General features: G+C 40.3%; 1 protein-coding gene across 1 annotated transcript in view; it reads left to right on the top strand.

The window, feature by feature from the left end:
- Window positions 1–27,362, top strand: part of EBF2 (EBF transcription factor 2) — a 188,164-nt gene extending 160,802 nt beyond the window's left edge. The window contains exons 11-16 of the mRNA XM_045880043.3: window positions 8,254–8,342; window positions 9,667–9,732; window positions 9,816–9,993; window positions 11,482–11,667; window positions 19,519–19,686; window positions 24,419–27,362. Coding sequence (XP_045735999.1) covers window positions 8,254–8,342; window positions 9,667–9,732; window positions 9,816–9,993; window positions 11,482–11,667; window positions 19,519–19,686; window positions 24,419–24,450 — 719 coding nt within the window. The 3' untranslated portion in view covers window positions 24,451–27,362. The remainder of the gene's footprint in view (window positions 1–8,253; window positions 8,343–9,666; window positions 9,733–9,815; window positions 9,994–11,481; window positions 11,668–19,518; window positions 19,687–24,418) is intronic.
- The last annotated feature ends 375 nt before the right edge of the window (window positions 27,363–27,737 follow it).

Genomic DNA, 27,737 nt, shown 5'->3' on the forward strand with positions numbered 1-27,737 from the left:
AGATGAATGCACATATGTGCAAACATACAGCTAGGCTCAGACTTCTAGAATTTTCTTAGCCTCTTGATGGCCATCCATACACTCAATGATGGTCCTAGGCACCAATTGGAGATTTACCGTTGAGGAAAGTTGAAACCCAGACCAACATCCCAGAGCAATAGCCCAACTGATCACTCAGATCTTTCCTCACCCTATCATCTTATTTGTCTCTTCTCAAATTTCTGCAAAGGAATTTGATCAGCCGTTGATGCTGCAATTTTTGTGATGAGTACTTCTGTTGGTCAGGGCGTAAATGATCTCCTGCCTGCAATGTCAATGCTGTCTTTGTTCAGGGTTGACCAAAACTCTAATAAAGAGTCCCCTTTCCATGTTAGCTTGTGTCCCCTACATTTTTGGGAAACAGAAGTAGAGTCATAAGCTAGGGTAAGCATTATCTGGTCTCTGTGCCTCCTCTTCAGGAAAGAAAAAAATCATATAGAATTATACATCTCACCAACCTCTTGGGAAAATTAATATTGAACACCAGCCAGCTTTTTTTTTAATGAGTGGTTCCCAGTAGATATTTTTAGTTAAATACTATTTACTTATAAAATAAAACCTTTACACATTGCTTAAAGTTTATATCTATTTGCTGGGTCCAAGATATGTAAGTAACCTCATATATTATACCCGCAATCAAAATGAGAAATGACACATAAGATCCAGGCTCTCAGGAGAAATATTATGAAATCTCAAGGTATTGATGAAAGTTTTTCCAAGGCTGATCCAAATGGGATTTAGATTCTGTGGCAGTTGAAATGTGTATTATTAAACTCCTTAAGCAAACCCGAATGACTCCCAGTGGAGGATTAAGACATTCTATGTATAGCAAAGACGAAATTCTCATGTCTGAGTTTTCTCTATTGAATTCCCCCTTGATTAGCTTCTGTAATATTTAACTTCATGCCATGCCATAATTATTTAATAAAAGGTAAATATAAATTATATTTCAGTGGGGATATGACCTTTTACCTTAATGTTATGTTACTAAAGAAAGACATAGATAAATAGAGCCTATAGATCGAAGCATATTTTTAATTTACTCTGTTTTTGCCTTGCTAGCACTTCTCTGTGTCTCTGTCAGTGGAGGGCTTGGCAGCACTTCACAGCACCCCCAACACTCCATGTGGTAGGAGAGGTTGTAAATTCACACTGATGATGGCGGTTAATGATCTGGTTGGCCCTTAGAGGCAGTGTTGATGCTGGTCTTGGGCACCTCATTAGCTAATTGAGGTTTGCTTGGCTCACACCAGGACTGAAATGTCAGAGAACACCCAGGGAGGTGGGGGGGGAGGGGGATGGAGTGAAGCTGGGATTCAACATGAGGCTGAATCTAGCAGATGCAAAAGCAACTGGCCAGTTGGGAAGTCAGTTTGGAACCAAAGTCGAAGTGGTCCAGTCTCATCTCGATGTTTTGAAGGCTGAAAACTGGAGGAATTGACCGACTTTCCTTCTTATGATTTGGTGTTGACTAAACAGTTTCGACTTTATGATTTGTACTTCAAAAGTGCACTTGATTAAATGAAATTGTGTGTGCACATGCATGTGATTTTCTTCCTGTCCATGTAGATGACTGTGTGTTTTTACCATTGTCTTTTCATCTGGGATACACAGCCCATCCCACCCCACCGTTTTTGCTATGAAGTCTGGCAGGAGCCTGCCAAAAAACACTCAACATCAGAAATAGATGAGTATGCCTAATCTACTTACTCAGTTTAAAACATGAGTTGCTAACCCAGTGTGGTCAAGATAGTCTGCTATTTCTGATTTGGGTGGGGAGTGAGGAGGGGAGGGCAGGCAAGATAAACCAGACATTACCCTTGCGTCCCGGTGGTTTCCTACCTAATGGGAAGAACAGCGGGTACAAATGTGGGATCAATTCTGTGCAAGAGAAAGCACCATCTACATCCCACCTCCGTGTGCTGATTAAGGCCTGGCTTTAGAGAATTCATCTGCAAGCGGCAGGAAGGACAAGGGAGAATGAGATTAGTGGTGGTCATGGGGGGACCCCTGGAGCTCTAGCAAGAGGGAGTGAGAGCTTGCCTGGGTGAATGGGAAGAAAGGACAAGGACAGTAGTGGAGACAACGGGGGCCTTGGAGTGGCTAGATTTTCTACTCCAGGGGAGTAGAAGTCCCTTACTTTATAGCCAACACATTGTGAGCACACCCATATCTTATCATTTCCATTTTCTCCGTGTAAGAAAATTGGTACCCTAGGTAACAAAATGGTGCGTATTTGAAAAAAGATGAGGCAATGATTGATTTAGAGCATTTTGTCACTGGGTCTGTTCGCCCTGCAGCACCGGACAGCTGTTTGTGTTTGCTGATTGATACCAAATGGGGCCCTTCTCCCACACTCACTGATTGAGAAGTCAAGCAACCTGGCAGGGCTGCACTTTCCAGATCTGCAGACCTCTGCTAGAAGCTCCAAGAGGAAGCATGGGGAGGGGCAGAAGGGTGGCTGCAGGGGGTGGGTGGAAGGAGAAGGCAGCACGGCCACTTTTCAACACTCTTCTCTGCTCCTCACCAGCTCCGGCCCAGTAGCTCAGTGCAGAGCGGTAGCCTTTGGCCCAGGCAGCTGTTGGCATATCTGGATAGGACTTGGAATGACATCTCTAATTCAGCAGAAAAGGTTAAAGCACAGGCCTAGGAGTTAGAGAAGCGAGGGTACAAATTCCACCTTTACTGCCTGACACAGTATTGAAAATGGAGATAAAACCCAAATCGTGGGATTGTAACGAGGGTTAAATGAGCTAACCTGTATAAAAGGCTTAGCATGGTGCCTGTAATATAGCAAGCCTTTGGTAAATTCTAACAGTGGCAATAACGATTTTCATTATTGAATATTATAGCCACTAAAAATACTGTTATTAAAGAAAAAGCCTCAGAAACTGCTGACATTATAATGCTAAGTGGGGAAAAAAAAGTTTACAGAATGATTCCAATTATACACACGGCTATTCTTACATGTGTTTCTGGGTAAAATGGTAATTTGAGTCCACGTGTTTAATCTGCCCTAAGCTCCAGAATATATCAGAGGATATTTTAAAGAAAACAAAAAAGAAAAAGGAAGGAAAATCTAGTATTCATGTTTGAAGCTAGGCTGGTGTCATCAGTATTCCAGAAATTCTGTGCTGGTGTGCACAGACAGGGTTGTGTTGGACGATGTGTGAAAGCTGGACTCATCATTCCCCTCGAGGCCTCTTCTGTCCCCACCTCACAGGGTAAGAACAAGCAACGCAGGCAGAAACTCAATCTTGAATGGAGAAGAGTATACCTAACAGTGCTGTACCCAGTGAAGTTGTCATTTACATGTGAGGAAGACAGAAAGATATTCTCTTATTTCAAGATCATGGACAGGATTCAACTCTTATTCTTACTAATGTAACCTGACAGCTGGAGGATTGGACCAGTGATGAACATAAGAATAGACAATTTATGGTATCACAGGACTCCTGGTCATCAGAGAAAGCTGTTAAATTAGAGTATCTCAATTATTGTTAACGTAACAGCAAAGCTTAATGTAAATGTGAAAATTAGTCTAAAAGGTACAAATCATAGAAAATCTAAAGATAATAATATTAGCTGAAGATGACAAACAACCAACCAAAATGTAAAAATGGAAACTGTGAGGTATGGAAATGAAAGGTGGGCAAAATTCCTTATATGTGGAGGGGCTTACCAGACTCAAATAATTAGAAAGAAATATTTTTAGAGAAATCTAAAAGTGCTGCCTTAAATTAAAATAAGATGTATATCTTTCTCATTACTGGAGAAAAATATATTTATTAAAAAACTATCAGAGGGGCGCCTGGGTGGCTCAGATGGTTAGGCGTCTGCCTTCGGCTCAGGTCATGATCCCAGCGTCCTGGGATCGAGCCCCGCATCGGGCTTCCTGCTCGGCGGGGAGCCTGCTTCTCCCTCTCCCTCTGCCTCTCTTCCTGCTCATGCTCTCTCCCTCTCTCTCTCTCTCTCTCTCTCTCTGTAAAAAAAAAAAAAAAAAAAAAAAAAAACTATCAGAAATACAAGGAGAATGTGGAAGGATAAATTTAGAGTAGCAATTATACATATAATACGTTAAATCATAGGGTCAAAAAGATACATTAAATAATGCATTTAAAGCATTACTCATGGAACACAGACAAAACTCCAATGTATTAATTCACAAAAAACTTAAATTCCAAAAGACAGATATTCTGCAGGACACCTTTTTGAATCCAATGCAATGAACTAGAATAAATAATTAACTAATACCCAGGCATCTCAAAATTTTAGGATATTCTCTTCGGAACAAAGGGAAGACAAAATTAGAAATATGGCTATTCAGAAAGTTGCAACAAAGCAGGGCTTGGAGGGGGAGAACCACAAATATATTAGAAATTTTAGATATACTGTGTAGCATCTGTGCTAGAACATTTAAAATATCAATGAAATGCATGAGTTTTCTAGAAAAATACAAATGATATTGAGAAATAAGGAACGAACCTAAGGTTTCTGATTGGCAATCTGATGGATGATGGCTATTCACTCAAAGCTGGGTGAGCTTGGGGTATTTTGGGTGGGTGGAGTCTATGGGCCATCCCTGTGGAAATCCCCAGCCAATACCTGGACAGATAAGGTAGAATCGCTGGCAAGCTATCTGGACTGGAGATAAAGATTTGTGATAGTCAGCATGACATAGAAATCGTAGGGGGCACTGATGAGGTTGATGAGGGAGAATATAGAGCCAAACAGAAGACTGGCTTGGCAACGGGCATGAGGAGCAGCAGTGTCTACAAGATGGAGGAAGAGCGGTCCTCAAAGTGGGCTAACACGACGTGGCTGGGGAGGTAGGAGTGAAACAGGGCAGTGCACATTTAGGAAAGGTGATGGGTGGAAGAATTTCCAGCAGGAGAGTATTTCCAGTGTCATAACTTGCATTTATGATAAGAATGGAAAAATTCTGGGGCGCCTGGGTGACTCCATCGGAAAAGTGACTGACTCTTGGTTTCGGCTCAGGTCACGAACTCAGGGTCATGGGATTGAGCCCCAAGTCAGGCTCCACTCTCAGTGGAGAGTCTGCTTGGGATTCTCTCTCTCCCTCTCCCTCTGCTCTTCCCCACTTCCCCCCTCTCAAATAAATCTTAAAAAAAAAAGGGGGGGGGAGTTCCTCTCGGTTCGGCTAAAATGTTATTGGTGACTTTGACAAGAGAAATTTCACAGACTTCTTTCAAACTTTTAGTCAAGAGATAATATCCATGCTGTGTAAGTGTCATAGAGCATAGGATAAAATATAGAAAGCTTCTCAATTTATTTTTCAAAGCTGGTATAAAATAATAATCAACCAGAAGCTGGCCAATACCATGCACACAATCCCAATTATTAATATGGGCACATAAACTCCCAGCAACAGTAATAGTAACCGATACTTGTTGAGTGCTCAGTAGGTGCTAGGCACTATTCTCAGTAACTTAATTGATTTAATCCTCACAGCAGGAATTTAAGAAAATATTAACAAATTGTATTCAGAAATATACTAAGCAAATGATATACCACATCTGTGACTAAAAGTTTAATTGTGAATATTGGGAAATCTATTATAAAATATAAGTTGGTTAAATGAGAAAATTTATGACTGGAATTTCCTAAAATTCTAACAAGTCCTGGTAAAAACCCTTATTGAAGCATGAGAACTAATTTGATGGTGAAATGTTAGCGTTATTCCCATTCAGAGAAAAACAAGCAAGAATATTCACCATCATCCTCATTTTTAGACAGTTTGGGACATTTTAGCCAACACAAGAATGAGATTAAAGAACTAAATGGAATTAATATACAGACAAAATATGTAGATGCTGTGAATGTATGATCCTAAGAATGAGCAGTAATAATTAATGACATCTGTCAGGGGTTTCGTTACAAAATAACAGATAGCTACCATTGGTTAAGAACTTTTCTGCACCAAGAACTGTGTTGAGGACATTATATCAATGGTTTCATTTAATTTTGACAGCAAACCCATGAGATGGATTTTAAACATAAGCTTACGGAAATTGTGGAGCTGGAATTCAAACCCAAGATCTATTTGATGCTAAAGCTGATTCTTTTAATGACTCTGCCACATGCCACCACGCACTCCCCTCACACGCTGCCTGAATGGACATATAAAAACCAAAAGGGCTTCTAGACACTAGTAAAACTCTTAGAAAATATGATGAGGGAGTAATCATATTTACAAGAAAGATGATAAAAAGTGAAATACATAGCAAAAAAACAGAAATGAAATATAAAAAACTTATTACCTAGATGATAAGCAGTACACATTTTACTGGTGGAGCTAAAGGAGAAGAATTCATATATGTTTGTATATGTATATGCAAATATACACACGTATTTTGTGTGTGCGTGCATGTGTGTGTGAGCGTGTATGTGTACTTATGGAATTGGGATGGTCTTTCTACATATAATATCTAAGGACAAATTGGGATATGATATTGTAACATGGTGACAGAGCATTAAAAATATTAATATGTAAAGTGTTTTTACAAGTAAAAAAATAAAATGACTAATCCCCAATAGAAGAGTGCAGAAAGTATCAACAAGCATTTCATAAAAGAGAAAATTAGAATGATCAGCAAGTGAAAGAAAAACTCTTCAATCTCACTGATGAATAATCATATAGAAGTGACCATATGCATTGCTGGCGGCAGTATGAATTTGTACATTCTTCTGAGAAGTGTTCAACGGAATGTGTGTTAGTCCTTAAGTATAAATCATAGTTTTTGGTCCAGTAATTCTGGTTCTTGGAATTTTCCAGTTGAAATCATTAAAGCTATACACAGTGGATAATTATTGCTCTGATTTTTATAATAGTGAGAAATTAAGGATCACGTTAAATGCCAAGCATTAGGAGTCATTTAAATAAATTATAGACCATGTCATGGAAAAATATGCAGGAATTTTAAATAATGTTATAAAAGAATAATTAATAACCTGGGGAAAAGTTTGATATATTGTTAAGTTGATAAAAAATAGGTTATGTAACAGTGTGAATAAGATGTCTCTGAATAATTTTAAGTATGTGTGTGTGTTTAAATCTGGAAGGATATAAGCAAAAATGTTAACCCAGATCGTCTCTGAAATGGTGAGGTTATGGACGGTTGTATTTTTCCTTCCACATTTAAATTTTTTTATAATTCTTTTAAACAAAAGGTGTTGCTTTGATACTTAGAATAACAGCAACAAATATTCACAAAACATATGTGCAAAAAAGGAAGATTAAAAAGGAAGTACACCCTCCTGTGTTTACCGCTGCCTAATGGGAGTGCAGGTGGTTATTATTTTATTCTTTGCATCTTTTTTCTTTACTTTGATCATGCATTAGTTACGAAACTATAACATTTAAACAACAGACTTTTAAGAAGTCAAGGAAGAGAGGAAAGAGAAAGGAGAAGGGACTCAACTCCAGAAACTCTTTAGCACAGTAGAAATGCTGAGCTAGGTCATTCATTCACTCCCTCCCTCCCTCATTTTACAATTGCGGACGCTAAGCGCTAAGTGCCTATTATGTGCCAGGCACTGTCTTCCACAATGAGAACACAGTGGCAAAACCAAGCAAGTATGCGTCCTGATTCTATGACACTTTCAGCATATGGTGGAGCCTGACATCAAATGAATGTACATGTAGGAAACGGTAATTGCAAATTCTGAAAGTGTATTATGCATAAGAACAGGGCTTTATGAGAATAAACTCACAGAAGGTTTGTATATGTATGAATGTAAATATTTGAGAGAATAAGAAAAAGTGATAATTAGGAGAATGAATAGATGATAAAGGTATACTTGGGAAAGAGAAGGGGGAAGAAGGAAAAGCATGTAAGGGTAGTTTATTGTCTTCATAAAAAACTGGGATATGGGTGATTGTGTAATATTTCTGATTCTTTGAGAGTGAGCAGAGAATTGTAAGTTGTGTGCACTTAGGGCAGAAATAATAAAATAAGTGTAATCATCCTGACATTTTGAAATAGCATTCTAGTGCAAAGACATTAAACTACTATGAATTCCAAACTTACAAATGTGAATTAACCAATGTCACCTTTATCCTTAACTAATTGTATCCATTATGTAGCAATTCTCAGATAATACCAGCACCTTTCTATTGCGGGTGGAAGACTTAATTAGAGGCTTTGTTTATGGCCATGAAACACACTCAAAAAGAGGACTTTTATTTTTCAGCATTAAATGAACCCACCATAGACTATGGCTTTCAGAGACTGCAGAAGGTCATCCCAAGGCATCCTGGAGACCCAGAGAGATTAGCTAAGGTAAAAAAAAAAAAAAAAACACTTTGGAAATTGACAGGTGAAAACCTTATTATGGGATTTCAGCAAACTTAGATAAATCCTGCAAATTAAGTCCCTTTAAAATTACATTAGGCCCTGAAATTTGGCTAAGCTTTAGATACACATAAAATATCTCCTAACTCTGAGATATATTGTGATTAATATCCGAGGGAATAGGAAATCTGAAAAGTTGGTCCTATAAAACAGATACACTAGAAGTATCCAGCTTATGAAACATTGCCAAATTTATGAAAATAAATAATTGCATAATGGCTTAAAAATGTAAGTTCCCATGCCTTTGTATTTGAATATAATTTTATTCGTCTGTAATTGCCGGGACATGTTAATCCACAGTCAAGTATTCATCAAGGGACTACCCAGTATATAGGTATTTAGTGAAGTGGAAAATGCCTCAATAGAAAATTTCTATGAAATGTTTTGCTTTTAAGTGAACTTGCTTATGACAATTATATCATGAATCTGGCCCGTTATTCTAGCTTTCTTCACTGAAAAATACATTAATTTATTAGGTATTCAATTAGTGAGACATTATTAAATTTTAACATCTACATTTGCATTTTGAGCACACACATTATCATATGCCGGGTTCTCTTTTCTGTTCTGTGAGTAAAATTCAAGTATCACATTTGCTTCTGCATCACACCTTTATTTTCCTCTTGGAAAAATCCCCAGCCCCACCATTAAATTAGATGATATCTGGAAAGTAGGTTAATAGCAATTTAAAAGGCTGTTAAAAACAGGAGGTGGAAAAGACAAAATGAGACGAAAGGGATTACTGATGACTAATTCTCTCTGGTTAAAGTGAACAGGGGGAAATATTATTGAAAGAATTCATCTTTATTAGAATAAAATTTTGCAGAAGGCACTGCCAAGATAATTTCAGTATTACGAACAACTCCTTGGCAAGCAGCTAAACTCAGGTCAGTCAATCATTCTAAGAATTTTTGGCTAATTAGAGTCCCAGATTCTTTAATGGAATGGTCTGAAAGTTTTTAATAGCACTTCCATGACATTAGTAATTGTAACCAACTCCACCTATTTTGGTGGTGCAATCATGGAAGGAACCATTTTATCTTGATGAATTCCATGTCGATACATATTTAGAGAGGGATTTATGTGTACGGTTATATTCTGCCTGTCAAACCAAATATAGGACCTCATAGCCAGTTATTTATATTTTAGGGAGGATGTCTGCTCTTTTTATTTTATACATAATTTTCCTTTGAGTTGGCCATTTGGGGGTCTTACCTTTGCTTATACCTCATCCTTTCTGCTCTTTTTCTAGGAGATGCTATTGAAAAGAGCTGCAGATCTAGTGGAGGCCCTCTATGGCACACCACACAATAACCAGGTTAGGTGCTCCCATCTTACACTCTGTTGAGTTTGACTCTTCGTGCTGGATAAAAATGCTCACCTCAACCTGCCATTTTGTAGGACATCATTCTGAAGCGAGCTGCAGACATTGCGGAAGCCCTGTACAGCGTCCCCAGGAATCCCAGCCAGATCCCAGCTCTCTCCAGCTCCCCAGCTCACAGTGGCATGATGGGCATCAACTCATATGGCAGCCAGCTTGGGGTCAGCATCTCGGAGTCAACACAGGGAAATAATCAAGGTACTACTCTTTCTCAGAGTCAAAATTCCAAACGTCTTATCCATTTACAAGGGTGGTTTTGCTTGAGCGGAGGGAGGTAAAGCTTGATTCGTATACCATCAAAAAAGAGTGTCCCCAGATAAGCTGTGCAATCATATATTGGATTATCCCAACATGATTCGTGGTGTTTTGTGAGATTTGGGGCTTTTTAGGTCCCAGGTAGAATCCCTTTGATTGCAAATATTTAAGGTTATGATGAACTGTGACTTACTTAGAAAGGTTTTGACTTCCTGACTTACAGGTATAATTTGACTAAAATGTGCACTTTTGCTATTGTGATTATCAGCCGAGGCAGAGTGGTTTGGTTTCCTTTAGTGACTTCTGTTTGTGTATTGTTTCATATGCAAACGCAGAGCAACACACTTTCAGTTAACTGTGCTTTTCACACGTGAAGTATATCGCGTAAAGATTTTTGTCTCTGAGGTTGATTTTATTAAGGTGCTAAGCTGATCACGAATCGTTTTTTTTTAAAGGAATAAATTTCCTAAGGATGCCCCTAACCTTAGTTTTATTTCCAATTTCATTCATCCATTGGAAGGGAATTCTTCATTCTCATGCCCAGGGTGAGTTTTTCTTACAGAAGGGTGGGTGCGGACATATGATTGCTTTTTTTTTTTCTTCAAATTGAGGTCATTTCTTAAATAGCTTTAGAGACTGTTATCCAAAGCGGGTTATTTCAGGATGGGTTAAGTGACGTCTCTGGGCTGGGGTTTCAGAAGTATGGGAAGGACTTGTTGTCCCTTCTCCATCCCTCCCACAGACCAGATCTCTCTGTGCTCAATTGCTGATGCTTCCACATCTTTGGCCAAAGAATAGCACATTTAGATAAACTTAACAACAATTTTTAAATAAAGATGTTCCCCACCCCCACTCAGGGCATGGTAAAAACCTTGAACTAACATTTCCAAAGGTATGATCTGCAGGGTATGAGTGGCCCTTGGGATGTTATTAGGATGCCTTTTGCCCACCATTCCCAGCAAAGAGACTGTGGTGTGCTAAGTTTGGGAAACACTAGGTTAGCAAAGTTAAACTGGTTTGTTTATTCTCTAGGTCCCATGTAAGTGAATCTTCAAGGAATGGCTACAGTACACAACATCTGCCAGGCTTTACTTGACCACAGAACACTTGCCTCAGGGATAGCCATTAAGATCTCATAGGGCTCTCATGTGTTAGGAAGATTAGTCATCACTCCTTGGTGTGAGCTGGAGATGTTGACTGCAAAAGGGAACAAAGAGGAAAGAGGGACTGTCAGGGACATGGCCTTGTGTAGGATGGGGAAGGGAGAGGAGGATATAAAGGCTGAAGACAAACTTAAGACTTTCCACCTGCCCAGGAGTGGCTTGGTGGTGTTCTATAGTCTGGGGACCATGTGGGCCCATGCCACCATATTTGGCCTGTGCTGGATGTGTGTGCCAGTTCATTTATCTGCGCTTTTTCCTTGTTGTCCAGGCTACATCCGCAACACAAGCAGCATCTCTCCGCGAGGCTACTCTTCCAGCTCCACCCCTCAGCAGTCTAACTACAGCACCTCCAGTAACAGCATGAATGGCTACAGCAACGTCCCCATGGCCAACCTGGGCGTCCCAGGGTCACCAGGATTTCTAAACGGCTCCCCTACAGGCTCCCCTTATGGAAGTAAGTGCCCTTTCCGTCTGTCTGGCTCTCTCTGTGTCTCTGTCCCTGGGTTTTACTCTTCAGCCTTTTGAGGGAGAGTTACACCCCTACATCTTTTTTTTTTTTTTAAAGATTTTATTTATTTATTTGACCGAGAAAGACACAGCCAGAGAGGGAACACAAGCAGGGGGAGAGGGAGAGGGAGAAGCAGGCTTCCCACCGAGCAGGGAGCCCGATGCGGGGCTCGATCCCAGGACCCTGGGATCATGACCTGAGCCGCAGGCAGACGCTTAACGACTGAGCCACCCAGGCGCCCCTACACCCCTACATCTTACTGATTCGTGGAGGAGTAGCCCAATTTCCCGAGGAAATGTCCATCCTGCCTTTTGTTCTTTTCCCTTAGCTAGACTTTGGTGCACTTAGTTGCTCAAAGCCTTCTGAAGGAAAGAAAAGGAGTGAAACTATTTGCTTTGTACAAAGAAAGGGTAGATGTATGTGGCAGGTGTGGATGGGGCTGAGGAACGAAGATTCCATCTCAGTTAACATTATGCATGCTCTTCATTAGGCACTTTCAGATATAATATTTTCTTTAATCCTCATAAGAACTTTCTCCTTGTTGTGGATGAGGCGGTTGAGGTGCACAGAGTTAACTCATCCAAGATCACACCGCTAGGATAGAGCAGGGCCATCATTTGAACACAGTTTGTGGCTTGGTTATTTTGTGTCACACCACGCTCCTGTGTCCCTTTGTTACATGACCCTCCCTTCCTTGTGTACCTTCTGAGAGATGGAATTTAGCTGCTCACGAGAGAGTGATCTGAGATGGACTTCTTAATCCTAATCTGGGCTAGCTAGATATCCTACGGGTTTGTGAAAACTCATTTGGGTTGCTCTGAGGGCTAAGAAGCCTGAGAGAATATGTGTCTTCAAAACTACCTAGGGAACACTTCAGGCCCGGGGAGAAGCCACCATGGAGAGTCTGTGTGAGTGGGTGGAATGTTCTTGAAATGCTGGCTCCCACTGCCAAGGCTCTAGAGCCGACCCTCTGTTCACCCAGGGTGGTTCCCTGATGCCAAGAACAAGAACAAGTCAAGGACAGCACACAGCCATTTCCACCACAGCTCAGGGAGTGATATGCCAAGGATCTGGAAGCTGCCTTTCTCAGCCTTGTTGGTTCTCTAGGGACACACACCCATGAGTTAATTCTGGGTTATCTATTCACTTCATTACCCTCAAGAGTCTACTCAGTGTGATAAGGACATAGTAACCAAGTAGCAGAGGTATTAGAGGCTGGTTCTTCTGCTAAAACTAAAATCTTGTTGCTGCAAAGACATGAGTTCTGTGTTGTGTCATGTCAGATGGCCCAGATCAATTAGATCCAGAGTGGTCTAGATGAATAAACTGGTGCTTGCTCGATTTATTTCTTTACTTGTTTTTACCTTATCTTGTTCTGAAAATGTTTTGGGAGATATTAATAGGGAGATAAGTGTTATGAAAGTATAAAATAACAGCTATGAGAAACTGAGATGAAGGAAAAAAATATGGATAGGAAAATTAGATGAATCCAAGGACTAGTCTGGAGGCCTTCAGTCTATTCAAGGGAGCCATCCACTTGTTTCAGAGGCTTACAAGATGGGAAAGCAAAGAGAGAAATACTATTTGTTGTAAGATTTTATGTCTATACAGTTTTGGGGGGATAGCTCAGGAGAAACATGATTTTTCTGTTGCTGAGACCTTGGAGAGACTTCTCCCATGCATCACTGTGGAGAGGGTGCCCCGTGTGCAGAAGGGACCACATCTTCATGTCTTCAACAAGTAACACAAGGGCAGGTGAGCTACTGTGTAAAGGATGTCACATAATGATAGTGACAACAAGAAGAGTAACTCACAACCGCATTCCACTTTGCAGCCTAAAAAGCATGTTCAAATATAGAGTCACAACAACCTTATACCATGGCTATAATCATAATTATTACTATCATTTTCCCTTATAAGATATGAAGAGTTAGTATGACTTACTCAAGGATTCATAAATAGTAAAATTACGACTCGAAATATGTCATCAGATTCAGAATACCATGTTCTAAAATTATTCAATAATTTAAGAAATATTTCATGTTTTTATAATATATAATTAGGCTGAACACTATAGAATTACTTTTTTTTATTTCTCCAAATGGTAATTTCACATGTTCAACATACTTTTATGAATAAAAATCTGTGTATGAGGTTGAGCCATACAAATTGTCATTTTTGTAGATCAAAAATGGTCAGTATAATAATATAGTGTATAGTGTGGTGAGGAGGGAGAGAGAGCAAAAGAAAGACAGGGAGGGGTGAGAGAGAGAGAGACAGAGATAGAGAGACAGAGAGACAGAGAGAGACAGACACAGAGAGAGGATGCACAGATATATGAATATGTCCACTGGGTAACTGCTTGATGTTTCTTACGAGATAATTCCTTTGGTAGGGAGGGGACCTTCCCACTCCAGCAAGTGACAGCTTCCTTCCACTAGTCTTTCTCGATCATCCAGTCCCACTGCCACAAGGAAAATGATAGAACCCAAATCTTCAAATCACCCATTAAAACAAGACAACATATGCAGAATAGAAAGAGGCGCCCTGCCCAACAGGAGGGGGAAACACAGCAGAGAACCCACTCCTTGCTTCTACTGGGTCCGTGTGATCTCTTGCATCTTTATTTTCTGAAGGAGGGTCTGAAGAAGTCGTAAACTGGGAATGGATTCCAAACAGTGCCTTCATTATGATAAAATCCCCTACTGCAAAAATACTGACTACCCCACGGAGTTCATTATAATAGCATCTGACCTGTATTTCTAGCCAGCTAAGTCTTAACTTCTCTGGGAAATACAAAAAACAGCCCAGGGGAAACCATTTTGTCAGTTCTGTTGCTTGTGTCTAAAAACACCAGTCTACGATCTTGCCTTATCTTTTTCAAGCTAGTCTGATGCGGCCAGGCTGTGCCACAGAGCAATCACTTGCCAGAGTCATTCAGAAGAAATAAAAGCCAAGCCTCTCAGTCAAGTTGATTTGCATCACGGTCATTCTGATGCAGAGTATCAGAAACCTGCATCTTTACTGCTTTTGCTCTCACACTACTTCAAAAAAGGCCAAACAGATGTTTTTTCAATTTCACATACAAACTTCACTTCCTGGAGGTAGCAGTGTGTGCCAAGTTCCAGCTCAGTGCAAATTTTTATGGCTGAATTCTAAACCCCTGACAATAGGGGGTTATAGTGAAATGCTGACAGACCCCTTAGCGCCAACAAATGCAATGGCTCAGTGCAAAGGAGGATATGGTGCCCGGTGAGTTCCAACTGGGACTGTGCAAGCCAGTCAATCCTTATAAGAAGAAAAGTGGTTTTTCCTTAACTCCCCATGTTCACAGAGATTTGGGGGCCAGACGTATTTGCCTTTTCTTTGGCCTCTATCCGTAGAAAGAGAGAGATGTCCAGAGAAATTCTCAGTTGCAAGTATATGTGATCAGCTTTCCTAAAATGGTGTGCTCTGGTGTCCCCAAAGATGGTCTACTCGACAAGCTTGCAACACTCATGGGACCACTTCTTCCAAAGCAGAATCGCCACCAAGCAATTCCAAATTTGGGACAGAATCTACACAGAAATCCAACCTGTGGTCAGGGATTCCTACTTCATTTACATCATCTTAGACTATGCCCTGGGGTGCAATATTTTTATATTTTCAAAAATAAATATCAAGACATTTACTCTATTGTAGAGTATTAAATGATGATTATAGAAAATTTAGAACATATGGAAATAGTTTCAAAAAGAAAGCATACTCCCACCATAAAAAACAACCTTGTTAACATTTTGACATATTGCTATTGTCTTTTTCTCCAGCAAAGAAAAAAATCCTATTACAATAGTAACATTCTCATTATGCACAATTTAAAAAGCATGTAAATGTAAAAAAGAAAAGAAAAATGACACACTCTATTTCTGTGCGGGCATGACTATTGTTAACTTTTAAAGTATGGCCTTCCAGCTATAGATGGATACGTTTTGGAAATTGCTGTGTCTACTCTGATGCACACCTAATGGGATTCTGCCATGAGATCAATGAAAGAGGGAGTGGAAGAAAAGTGGCAAAATTATCAAAGTCACAGATATGAAGCTAGGCTCCATAAAATCTGTCAATGAGGCAGACCTGTATCCTAAGAATGGAGAACAGATATGAGGAGTGATGTTTGCTTTGTGAAATTCACTGCAATCAATAAGCTTTTCCCAGGAATTTGAGAATTTATTAGTCTCTTTGCTTTTTTTGTAGCAGAAAGGTCAAAAGGCAACCTTGTTTGCAGGTAGTAAAGCCTTAAATAGAAGAGGAACATTAACACGCAGGAAAATGTTATGCCTATTGTTAAGGGTTATATTATTTTTTTACCCCCCCAAAATGGAGAGTTTCTATTTGTTTATTTTAACAGCTTTGGTTTCTGCTACATCAAAGTAACACATGTTCATTGCAGAAAACTTTGAAAATATGGACAAGTGAAAGGAGTAAATTTAAGAACATTCATAATCCACTGGCCAGAGAGAACACTGTTAAAAGTTTGGATGTATATCGCATCCTTCTAAACTTTTGCTTTGTATGGTTTCTTAAAAAATAAAATTGGGCTTGGCGTACATGTTATGACATAATTTGCATTATTCATCTGAGGAGGCATATCTTTCTGAGTTGTCAAATATTCTTCTCCAACATTAGCTTTAATATTTGCATAGCATTCTATTTTATAGACGGAATATACTTTATTTACCCTGTTGCTTGGTCACTTCCGTTTTTTTCCAGTTTCTCACAATTGTAAAAATGCCCTTGAATCTATTTTTTTTTTTTTTTGCAAATTTATGATTATCTCCTTGGGATTAATTTCTCAAAATTAAATTACTAGGTTAAAAAAATGCATATTTTAAAAACACTTTGATTTTAAATACACATTGCCAAAATCCCCCCAAAGAGATGAATGCTCCCCTTAGGAAAGGAAGAGTGTCTGTTTCCCTGCCCTGTTCATTTCTTCCTAATCTTTGTCAATTTGGTAAAGTGGAAAGTATCCTCTCGTTGCTGTTTTAATTTGCATTTGATTACTAAGCAGTTTGAACGTTTTTAGGTCTTTCGGTCATTTTCATTCCTGTTTCCTTTTGTGACTTTGTTTTTCCTATCCTTAGCCCACTTTTCTTATCGGGATGTTTGTCTTTTCTCTAATTAATTTATAAAAAACTTATTAGCTATCGAGGATATGAACATATCTAAATAATTATTAGGAAGATTTTTCCTAATTTGTCATTTGCCTTTTCTATGCGTGTTACAGAAGTTTTTTTGTCATGTGGCCAATCTTATCTTGCGATGTTCTGAGGTTGAAAGGATTATGTAAATTATATAACCTTCCTAATTTTTCTACTAGAGCCTTTATAATTTTGTTTTAGCAAATAACTCATTAATCCACTTACACTTACTGTAGTGTTTAACACGAGGAGGCGCTTTAAATTTCCGTCTCCGGGGGACTTGTGTATTGTTCCCATGCATTTATGTCCCCATTAATTTGAAATGTCGCCTTTATTAAGTTTCAGTTCTCATATATATCCAGGTCTGTTTCTGGCCTCTTTTTTTCTCCAAGGATTTGTCTGCCTATTTCTATGCTAGTATAACACTGGCTTCACAGATGTAGATTTTTCGTTCAGTTTTAATATCTGTTAAGATAAATGCCTCCTTAGTACTTTTGAAGTATTAACAAAACTTTCTGGCTCTTACACTGTTGTCGCTTTTTAAATAGATAAACATAGAAATTGTGTTTGTTGACATATACAAATTAAAATTCCTCCTGGGATTTTGAATATAGTCACATTACATTTTAAATTAATTTGGACCTTAGTTTAGCATTTTACAAAAATTTTGCAAAAACCATTTTAAATGGGCATGTTGTAGCTCTGTGCTTATTCAACTCTGCAACAGTTGTTTTATGTCACTTAGTAAAGTTTGAGGTGACTCTTCTACTAGAAGAGGCAGCCACATTTGACCTGATGAAGCCACTTTAGGTTGAGGTCTGTTATTTAGACAAGAAATATTTGTAAAAGTGAGTGCTGCACTGAATATAAAGGGAATCAAGTGTGTATATGTAGGCCTAATCACCTTACAAAAACCCTCCTCTATCACGGTGTAGGAGGGGAGGTGGTGCTATTGCAGGCACAGAAACCAAGGCGCCATCTTGGTGCCTGCATGGTTCACATAGCAGGCAGAGATTGGACTGTTGTCGGAATCAGGGCCTCCTGAGTCTCAGCTTTCCTTTGGTCTTTAATTCTGTGCCTTTCACAAAGGGGAAAGGTCCCCGACCCCATTTCGTTGATGCTAAAGCCAATGTTAAAGGAGGAGACTTTGCTTGAGTGTATGAATATAATCCACTCCCAATGTTTAACCGTGCATCCTATTCTATAATAGTGAGTTAGCCCAATTTTTTCCTCATTTTCATCTTCAAGTTTTATGTGAGATTCTTCCAAGACTTTATCTTCCTTTCCAATTCTTTTGATTCATGTTACTTGAGGAAAGACAGAGATGTGCTCAGATGCTTCCTTCTGCACAGCTCTTTAAATCAGGACTTACCTAAGGATAAGCAGTTTTTAGATAAAGCTCTTTATTTGAACTCTTTGGTTTTTCTATACAAAACATCATATTGGAGTTATGCTATATGATTGCTTTATATATGCAATTGTGTGACCATAGTGCAAAGTATATCTTTATAGTGAGAGGGGAGAAATGGGGATGGAGTCTTACACAGGTCATCAAAACAGTTGACCTTCAATTCACCTTGTACTTGGTCTTTGAACCGTAAGCCACACTCATGTCCTCACTTTCAAAATTTACTTTGTGGAGTAGCTGGGTCACCGAAGATATGAAGCAGAAGTTTGCACTCCCAGCCTTGACCATTAGGTTCCAGTACTTCTTGTACCAAGTTATGTGACAGTTCAGAATTCTGGAGAATGTGCTAAAATAAGTCTCTGGAACTTGACCTTATTCCACAAGATGCTGTATCTGACAATTTTACCCTTGTGAACTCTAGTTTACCCCTTACTTGAGCTAGTTGAACATAGAAGATAAAATTATTTTCTTGTATGATGTAACTTGGTAGAGTATCTGACATTAAGAGGTAGGGCATTTCATTGTGGAAATTGCCTTTATTTTTCTTGGAAATTACAACACTTAGCTTTTGGCTTCCTTTAAGTAATTTTGTTGTTAATATTGGTGTTTTTTCTGCACATTACATCAGAGGGGTCTGACTTGCAACTTCATTTCCCAGGAGCTCTGAAAGTAGAGAGAGAGGGAGGTAATCTAGATGTTAATAAACATTTACATTTAATGAGGCAGTGGCCCATAGAGATGGCACTCTCAGAGATCAAACCTCTGGAGCCCTGAGAATTGCCAGGGAAGCATAGAGCTCCCAGACAGGACTTCTTTTTAGGGTAAAAAAGCAGTTTCCATTCTTGAGTAGATTTGATGATTTTTCAGATGTTGGTCTAAGTGTTCTTTGTCAAGCTTCTACTCATGAACAAAGACCTATCATAGTATTACCTCCTGCTGCTGCCTTCCTGACTCCCTGGCAGAAGAGCACTCTGCCTGCTGAGTCTCCCTAGCACTGTGTACATTCCTCCAGTAGGGCTGTTACCCTAATCATTGTTTTGTTCATATGTTTCCCCTCACATTCAATTTGTTTTAATTCCTAGAATCTAGGACAATGCCTGGAGTGAATGAGTAATTTCTCGATGAATGTGTATAGGTTGTGTGTCCTGAAGAAAGAACTTAACTCCTCAGTTTGTCCCTTCCTAAGAGGATTGTGCCTTTGCTTTCCAGTCATGTCATCAAGTCCCACTGTTGGATCTTCTAGCACGTCCTCCATCCTCCCATTTTCCTCTTCGGTTTTTCCTGCTGTCAAACAGAAGAGTGCCTTTGCCCCTGTCATCAGGCCACAAGGCTCCCCTTCACCTGCCTGCTCCAGTGGCAATGGAAATGGATTCAGAGGTAAGCAAAGGTCCTGCTTTGGTACCACCATGATAAATGGGCCACAGGGCCAGCAAAGTAAGAGCAAACAGCACAGCATCACTCCCTATCTCTAGCCATTTACTTACAAGGAGATGCTTTGGTGTTTCCATCATGGGACACAGATGGCTTGTAGAACTGAGCTAGTACACCACCTGAGAACAAGATGGGGGAAAACAGAGAAATCGGACAGCTCTTCAAGATCATAGAATTAACTATGGTAGAGCATTATATACCCTCCAGGAGTGTCTGGACTTCCCAGACCTTTGCTTTCCACAGGGCCATGTCACGATTTCCCAGAAGGTGCCGAGTCACATCAGATACCACATGGTGATTGCTGCTTATCTGACAGGCTTGCCCATCTGCAGTACATACCTATTCCCATGGCATACATGGACAGAATTCATCAGGAGCAACCAGCACATTGTGAGAATTCTGGTTACATGCCAGTCAGATTGATAGCAGGTGTCGGATCAGGGGTGGAGCAGGGAAGAAAGAAGAAAAAGACATACACTGTCTAAGTACAAAAATTAATATCACCCATCAAACCCATTTTTGAGCAATGCCTTAAAATATAGTATGACACAATATAACACAAATGTGATAAGTACATGAGAATCTAATCATTTCACTGTGAATGGGAGGCAGCTGATGGCAAAAGAGCAAATTGGAACCTGCTGAACACTATGGATCCCGATGACCCACATTATTGTTAGGCTCTTCTTTGAGTCTTGACATGAAAACATTCATGACAAGCAAGTGTTGGATAAAACCAAGCCGGGCAGAGGTTGGGTTAACCCCTCATGGATCAAAGCCTCTGAGGTCAGCAGAGCCTCCGATGAGCTGTGCCATCCCTGGGACGGCATCTGCCTAGTAGCTTTACGATTGTGCATAGACTCTTGATCCTCTGGGTCACCTGTGAGGGTTCATCTGCCAGTTGTGGCTGAGCAGAGCTCTGGGAGGTATGGTAGGTTCCTGTCCCATTCTACCATAAGAGACAGGGGTGTCTCCTCAAAGTCAAGTGACTTGAGAGAGAAACTGTGAAATGGGAACTGAAAAGCCAGCACTCAGAAGAGTCCCTGAAAATTCTTTTACTTCCATCTAGACAAAGCAGCTGGGTAACATGCTACCCAATGTGTGAGTAGTTGGAAACATCTGTCTATTTGAGGGGGAAGAATTTCACTTTCATCTAGATGCCTGATCCTTAGAGAAACAGGCTCAGCCTGTAGCTCAGTGTCGCCACCTGCCCCAGATCTCCTCAAGGACCATTGGTTTCCATCGCATCCCTGAGAGATATGCTCATAACTTTTTCTATGAGTGGCTTCATCTCCAGACTGGGAAATGTATGCAAATGTTAAGTATTTGCTGTATCTTTCCCTTCTGCATGCCCGCTTCAGTGACGATGTCTCCCCTTTCTAAGTTCTGTGGTTTTAGTCACGTCCCTTAACAAAGTGGGGGCCCTACAGGTCTCGTTGGGGAAATGCAGAGTGGGGGGCACCACAAAAGGCTAAGAGGGAATGCAGGTGTAGGCGGAAGTCGGGAGGGATTCCTTGTTCCAGGCAACCCTAGCCAACATTTTCAGCTTCACTTTGAGGAGAAAAAGTATAACTTGACTTCCACTTACCACCCCTCCCTCACCTCCTCTCTCACTCAGTTGGGGAAGTTGAGCTGGTTGTTTCAGATCTTCTGGGTCTATACTGTTCAGAGAGACTCACATGTGGGGCCTCCTGGCTTTTTCCCCGGGAGATGCCAGGACAAATTTTTCACTGGCTCCCATGGCCTGGAATCCCTACCCTGCCTGTTGCTGCATGCCCAAGTCTTGCTGTGGTATTACCCGCTCAGGGTTGAGTTGGCCCAAAGAGCTGGAAGGGTCTTTGTAGTCACAGTGAGGTTTCTCTGCGGGGGCAGCAGTAGCCAAAATAGCCATAAGACCCTCTCTAGGGTCCTTGGCCATGTGAGCTCCTGGTCAGCACAGGTCAGAATAAAGAGGCTGAGGAAGTATCTGTGGGAGTGACGATGTCATCGGTTACACGTAGGCTCTGGGATCTAGTCTCATTTCTATAGAATCACTGAGAAGTCCTGAGCCTCTTTTGGATCCTACAATTCCCTCTAAATTTCTCTGGTGATTTGAACCTTAAGAAGAAGAAGGAAGACAGGGAAAGGAGGGGGAGGATGGGGGCAGTGCCTAAATTAGGAGTGCAGGCTGCCCCGTTTCCTCATTTTGCATCAGGTGGCTAGAAGCTCCAGGTCCAATGCTACAAGGTGTCCCACTGATGCATAGAGGGACAAAAACGAGCTGACATCAAATGCTCTCTCCAGCCATAGTCACTGAGTGAGGGAATCCTGGGATTGCAGGGGTGATCAGCACAAAGCTTCACCTCTTTAGAGACAGACAGTGGGAGAGTAAAAGTGTGGTCTGAAGTGCTGGGGTGATCACAGGCTGATGGAGAGGTTCTTCTCTTGACTTCTAAGGTGAGATGGTCTCAATCATCTACAGAGGCCACGTGCCACCAACCCGCTCTGAGACTTGCTGGTTTTGAGTACCACGTGCAAGATGCAGAACCAAGCGCTTTACATGAATGATCTTGCTCAAGCCTCACATGTGACCGAAAGGGGAAAGTCATGCCGTTATCATCATTTTTAGTGAGGTCGTTTTCCCAAGGCCACACAGTAAGATGACCTCAGACATTTTGACTCCAGAGCCTGTGCTGTGACAGCCCACTACCTCTCCAAGGACAAGAGCAGTGCAGTTCCTCTCCTCATCCCTCACCCATACCTGCTTTTCACCTGGACCAAAGGGGGGTTATTGCCTTCCCGTGAAATGCCAAAGGTAGAAAGGAATTGGACAAAGTGCGGTTCAGCATGCTTCCCTTCCCCACCAGTGCACATGTTTACTTTTTCTCCAGTTAACTTCTGCTTTCTGTCTGTTGGCTGTGGTTTCTACAAGCAAAAAGTCAGGGTCACCACGTAACAGAGATCCAGCCCACCTAGTGCCTGATGTGAGAGTAGAAAGAAGGAAAATATGTGAAATCTGCTGGTCTTCCGGCACGCACTGGATCTTCTTCTTTGAGCGGCTCTGCCCTTTTAATAAGCTCCTTAGGTAACTCTCTGAGGACCCAGAAAAAAAAAGGGGCTGATGAGTTTTAAGTGTAATAAACAAGTTAAAGTTGAAAATGTGAACCAGAATCCTACCACCAGAGAGCTGTACGTGCAGTGTTCACTGTCCCACCTTCTACCTCATTTATCCAGGCATTTTGCAGTGATGAGTATGGATTGTGGAGATAATATTATGCACTATGTGCCTGATTCATTTTCCAGCTCCCTCCAGGAAAAGAAATATATAAAACAAACAAACAAAAAATACCTCCTACACTCTGGGATAATTACCAGGGTTGCTATGTCTCCAAATCATCGGGGAGTGTCCAGGATTGAACTGCCTTTATTGCAAAGTTACATCGATTCAATATATAGTAATACAGGCAAAAATAATTAAGGCTTTGCTAGCTGTGTAAGACCTTAATCCAGATCTCACAAACATTCAATAAAGGCTGTATGGGCAGGGAACTAGAGGGCTGACAATTTTGCCTGAGAAGACTTAGCTGGCATGGAGAGAAAGGGCGGAGGGAGGGGAGAGGGGAGGAAGAGGAGCAGGGGGAGGAGTAAGAAGTGGGGTTGGGGCAAACAGGAAGAATTTTGGCCATTTGCTTATCAGCTTAGTAAGCACCTCTCATCGAAATGCTTCTATGATAATTGATAAGCTCTAGATGAGCCAGAGACAATAAAACTCAAGGGATCAAATACTAGATATGGTTTGAAGTTTTGACGAAAGGAAACTACTCGGCCCATTTCCAAGAATGTGGAAATTCTATGGGTTCCTCACCTGAAAGCCAAAGTCAGAGGGGTGCGTTTTGCTGTGTGATTTTTTTCCCCTTTGTGCTGATGCTGCTCTGGGGAGGCCTTGGACCCAATGCCCCCCACAGGTATTGTCTGTGTCCTCTTCACTAGATGGAGGAGACATTGGGCACTACCAGGGGATGGAAGGGGTGAAAAGTGGAGATTGGGTGACTCCCAAATTAGGAACTAAATTAAGTCTTCTATTCCAGTGGATCATCATTCATTAGTGAACAAGCATTACATATCAGCAGTGAAAGCCAAAGGAAGATGAGCTAGTTAGGGGAAGAAAAAAAAAAAAAGCTCATCACATTTCAGCTAGAATGGATAGAAACCTAGGGTACATAGAAAGCCTTGTTTGTTATAAATGATGCATGGAAAGTTACTCAGTGGCTCGCAACCTGGAGTTTTCTTTCCTGTTTCAACTAAGTGATTTGAAACCGTATAATCTAGAAATTATGATAGTCTAATGATGAAAAATAAATATATTGCAAATACATTAAAACTTAGCTCACGTGTTTATGTCTATCATGTCAAGTATACAACCCATTAATATAAAACAAGACAAAACATAGCTCTTGGCCTCCCCACAAAACTTCAACAAGCCTTGTTTATATTGCAGTGATTCTGTAAGGCTTCCGTGTCGCTGACAGGCTGTGTGCTAGATCAAACCTGGAGAAAATGGGTTCCCACATCAGCTGATGCACCATTTCCCTGGGTTGTACCAGACTCTGTCAGTCCCCAGTGCTGCCCCTCTCTCTGGGTTGGAGACATAAGTGTAAACATCTCTGAGTCTCATTCCTATACCACTCTTTCCTTGCAGCCATGACCGGACTTGTCGTGCCCCCAATGTAAAGAAGAGGAAGAACTGCTTTCTTATAGCACAAAACTACTTATTCTGATGGACCAATAATGAAGAAAGCACTAGGAGCTCTTTGGGGAGAATTGTGCCCCAGAATGAACATGACGGACAGATTTGGGTATGCAAGGAGCTGCATTTTACCTGGTCTCATGTTTCTCATCTAGCTCTCATGGTGGCTACACAAACTGACCCTCTTGGGGACAAGGACAAAAGATGTCATTGACGTAGTCAGTGCTAAGAGCAGAAATGCAATTCTTTGTTATGAACATTATGAGAACCACCTTCCTATGTTTGTAAAATATTTAAGAAAAAATTGGCAAACAATTCATGCTTAATATTTTGGATACTATTTGTTTTTCTTTGTAGGAAAAAAAAAGTTGAAAGTTTCTATTTTCTATGAAGCCTTTCAGATACCAATTTAGTTTATGCAGAAAAAAAAATTGAACAAAACAGGGTACCAGCATGGAAGACTTTCTTAAACGAAACCTGAATTGAATGAAGAAATATTGTTGTATGTGTGTTTGCTTATAGTTTAATCTCTTTAAAAAACAACAACAAAAAAAAAACAAAAAAAGGGAAAAATTTTAAAATGTTTTACAATTATTTAAATAAATAAACGTGTAACTTATTGTAAGTAGAGGTAGAAATTAAGACCTTTTCGGAAGAGAGAGGAATTTCTCTTCCTGATGTAAAATGAAAATGATGCAAACCAGTAGTAACAAGTTTAAAAGTTGTGTGATTATTACTGCAGTTACTTACTAGACTTCTATCCCCCATCCTGCATCCCCCTCTTTTTTCCATCATTTTATTGACCCAAGAACATGTACCTTATATAGATTCCTATAGAACAGCCTGATGCAGAAACAGTGATTCAGTCCATGCACATACACAAATACTCAAACTCATCAATTCATTCCCAGCTCCGTCCACTTTCTAAATAGTCTACATGTCCCTTTTGGTATTCACTCTTTGTGACTTTTAAAAAAAAATTTATATTAGCCTTCAGCCTTCTCCTCCGAGCAGTGCAGAGAATTCCCATGTTGTAGTGTGTCCCGGGCTTTGCATCCTGGGTGGAGACACATGTCTCACCTAAAAGAAGAGCCAAAGCCGGTGACTTTCCCAACCGAGGGGCCCCTTTGGAATTCTCCCTTGACAGAGCCACACGTGCCCTCCTCTTTTGTGACCTGGTTGAGCACAGAGGTGTGAGCCCCACAGAACTTCAGAGACAGGATTTAAGGAAGCTGATCCTGTTTCTTGGACTCTTAAGCATGAATCTTAGAATGTCCACATCCTTTCTTCTCTTTGCAGATTTCCCCTCTCCTGGCATTCAACTCTCTTGAAAAAAATATGTATCTTCCTTAACACAGTTTCCAGGCAAGAATGGGATGGTGTGTGGAAGAGGAATGTTAAAAGCCCTAAAACCCTCTCCTAATATTCAGAAAGATGGAAACCCAGATTCTTAGCAGGGTTAGCGATTAGGCGCATCTGTGTTCCAAGCAGCACAGTGACCCAGGGTTGCAGTGGGCTCTCTATACTTCTGGAACCAGCTCTTAGGAAGAGAAATGTTGCAGGAGCTGCTAAGAGTGGCTGAGTCTTGAAAGTCTGTGTGATCCTGAAGATGTATCCAGACTTATTTGGATTTCCAATAAGGATGCCATTTTTTCATAGTTGGATGTACAATAAGGGTTCTCCTTGTTGACTCATTGGTACCATAGTACAGTCCATATACAGATTTCGGCTTGGGGTTCTAACAGTAGAAGTTGTTGCAGGTCTCATGGAAAAACATCTTTAGTGCATCTGAGCCAATTTTAGATGACTTCACAAATCCCACCTTCCTTCTGTTTGTCCCATTGATACCTGCCCACAGCTATCCAGCCCCCAACAGTCTCATTTGCCTTCAACTATTCGGGAATTACTCAATACGACCCAAATATTTTTTCTATGTACACAAGAATCCAAGGTTTGGGAAACCTGGCATGCTTATAATTACTGCTGTCAGTCCTTTGTGGTCAGGTCTTATAGCACCAAAACACAGGAAACACACGAGAGAAAGTTGCCCCGTGAAAAATCCGATCAAAGGGGAAGCATGTGCCGAATACGAACATCACCATCCCAAAGTGGAGGCGGAACAAAACTAAGCATGTTTAGACCTGGATTCAAGCCAATCCAACATAAGGAAATGTTTTTTTAAGTAGCATTGCTTTTAGAATCTGTGAATTTTGCTCTTGCATGAAGATGAGTGCAGTACTGTCTTCAAACTGAGTGTAGAATTTGTTGGTAGCTTTACACCGAAAAATGTGTGTAACTAAATACCAGACATCCTTGACCATTCAGCTAGAACCTTGGCAGCAACAGATCTATTTAATTGTACAAATGTGTGTAAGGATTATTTTTAGTGTACTAATAAATTAAAAACAAAGCTACTCTGTCCTCTTCAGTCTTGCTGTTGAATCATTCCGGTCCCAGGTTATTTTTGTGCCACTTGAAATACGAGTATTTCTATAGGTAACTACAAATTCTATCCTATCTTTGTAAGAGGAGCTGTGTAAGATTTTCCATTTAAAAGGACAATTTACTTCATTATTTATCTCATTTTTTGTTATAACATCATATTTTTTTTCCAGTTTTTCTTTGCACATTTCAATATGCATGGTTTAAAAACCATTATCTTCTCTACCTTTTGTACAGTAAGGTCTCATTTTCAAACTGTATAGTTTCATTTTATCATTTTGCTTTGTCAGTTATATACAGTATAAAGTTGCTATGCACAGAGCTTTTTGTAAAGACAGCTTTTTTGTTTACTGTTTTTAATGGTCTTACTTATTAAAGAATATCTTGTTTGTAAAATGAATATGTCTACTTCAGTTTTAAACTTTAAATTATCCTAACGAAAAATAAAATTTTTGTACTGTAAAAATGATTGGAACTTTGCCTTTTTTTTTTTTCCTGAAGTGAAAAAAATTAGTTTGGGATTTGTTCTTAAGTTTGGGGATTTTTCTCATAACTGCTAGTCCCTGAGCTCTGGTTGAGGAAATCTTACTACAGCTTTTGCTTACATGGAAAGTGTTCTGAGGTGCTCACTTGGAGGAAAGAATATGTTTGACTTTAGGTCTTTTTCTGTATGTATTTACCTATATATCCATCTGGTCAAATTCCTTCATAAAAACTCAAAAAGATCCTACTTCCTAGGTTGGTCTTTGGCTGTATGGAATTCTTGAGGTAGGTGGGTAGTCTACTTAGGTTTGAAACTGCATGTTGAAAAAATGTTTGAATTGATCCA

Source organism: Mirounga angustirostris, unplaced genomic scaffold (genome assembly GCF_029215605.1).
Source record: "Mirounga angustirostris isolate CCGP_5_RB_7025 unplaced genomic scaffold, mMirAng1.0.hap1 SCAF_2, whole genome shotgun sequence".
Lineage (NCBI taxonomy): Eukaryota > Metazoa > Chordata > Mammalia > Carnivora > Phocidae > Mirounga > Mirounga angustirostris.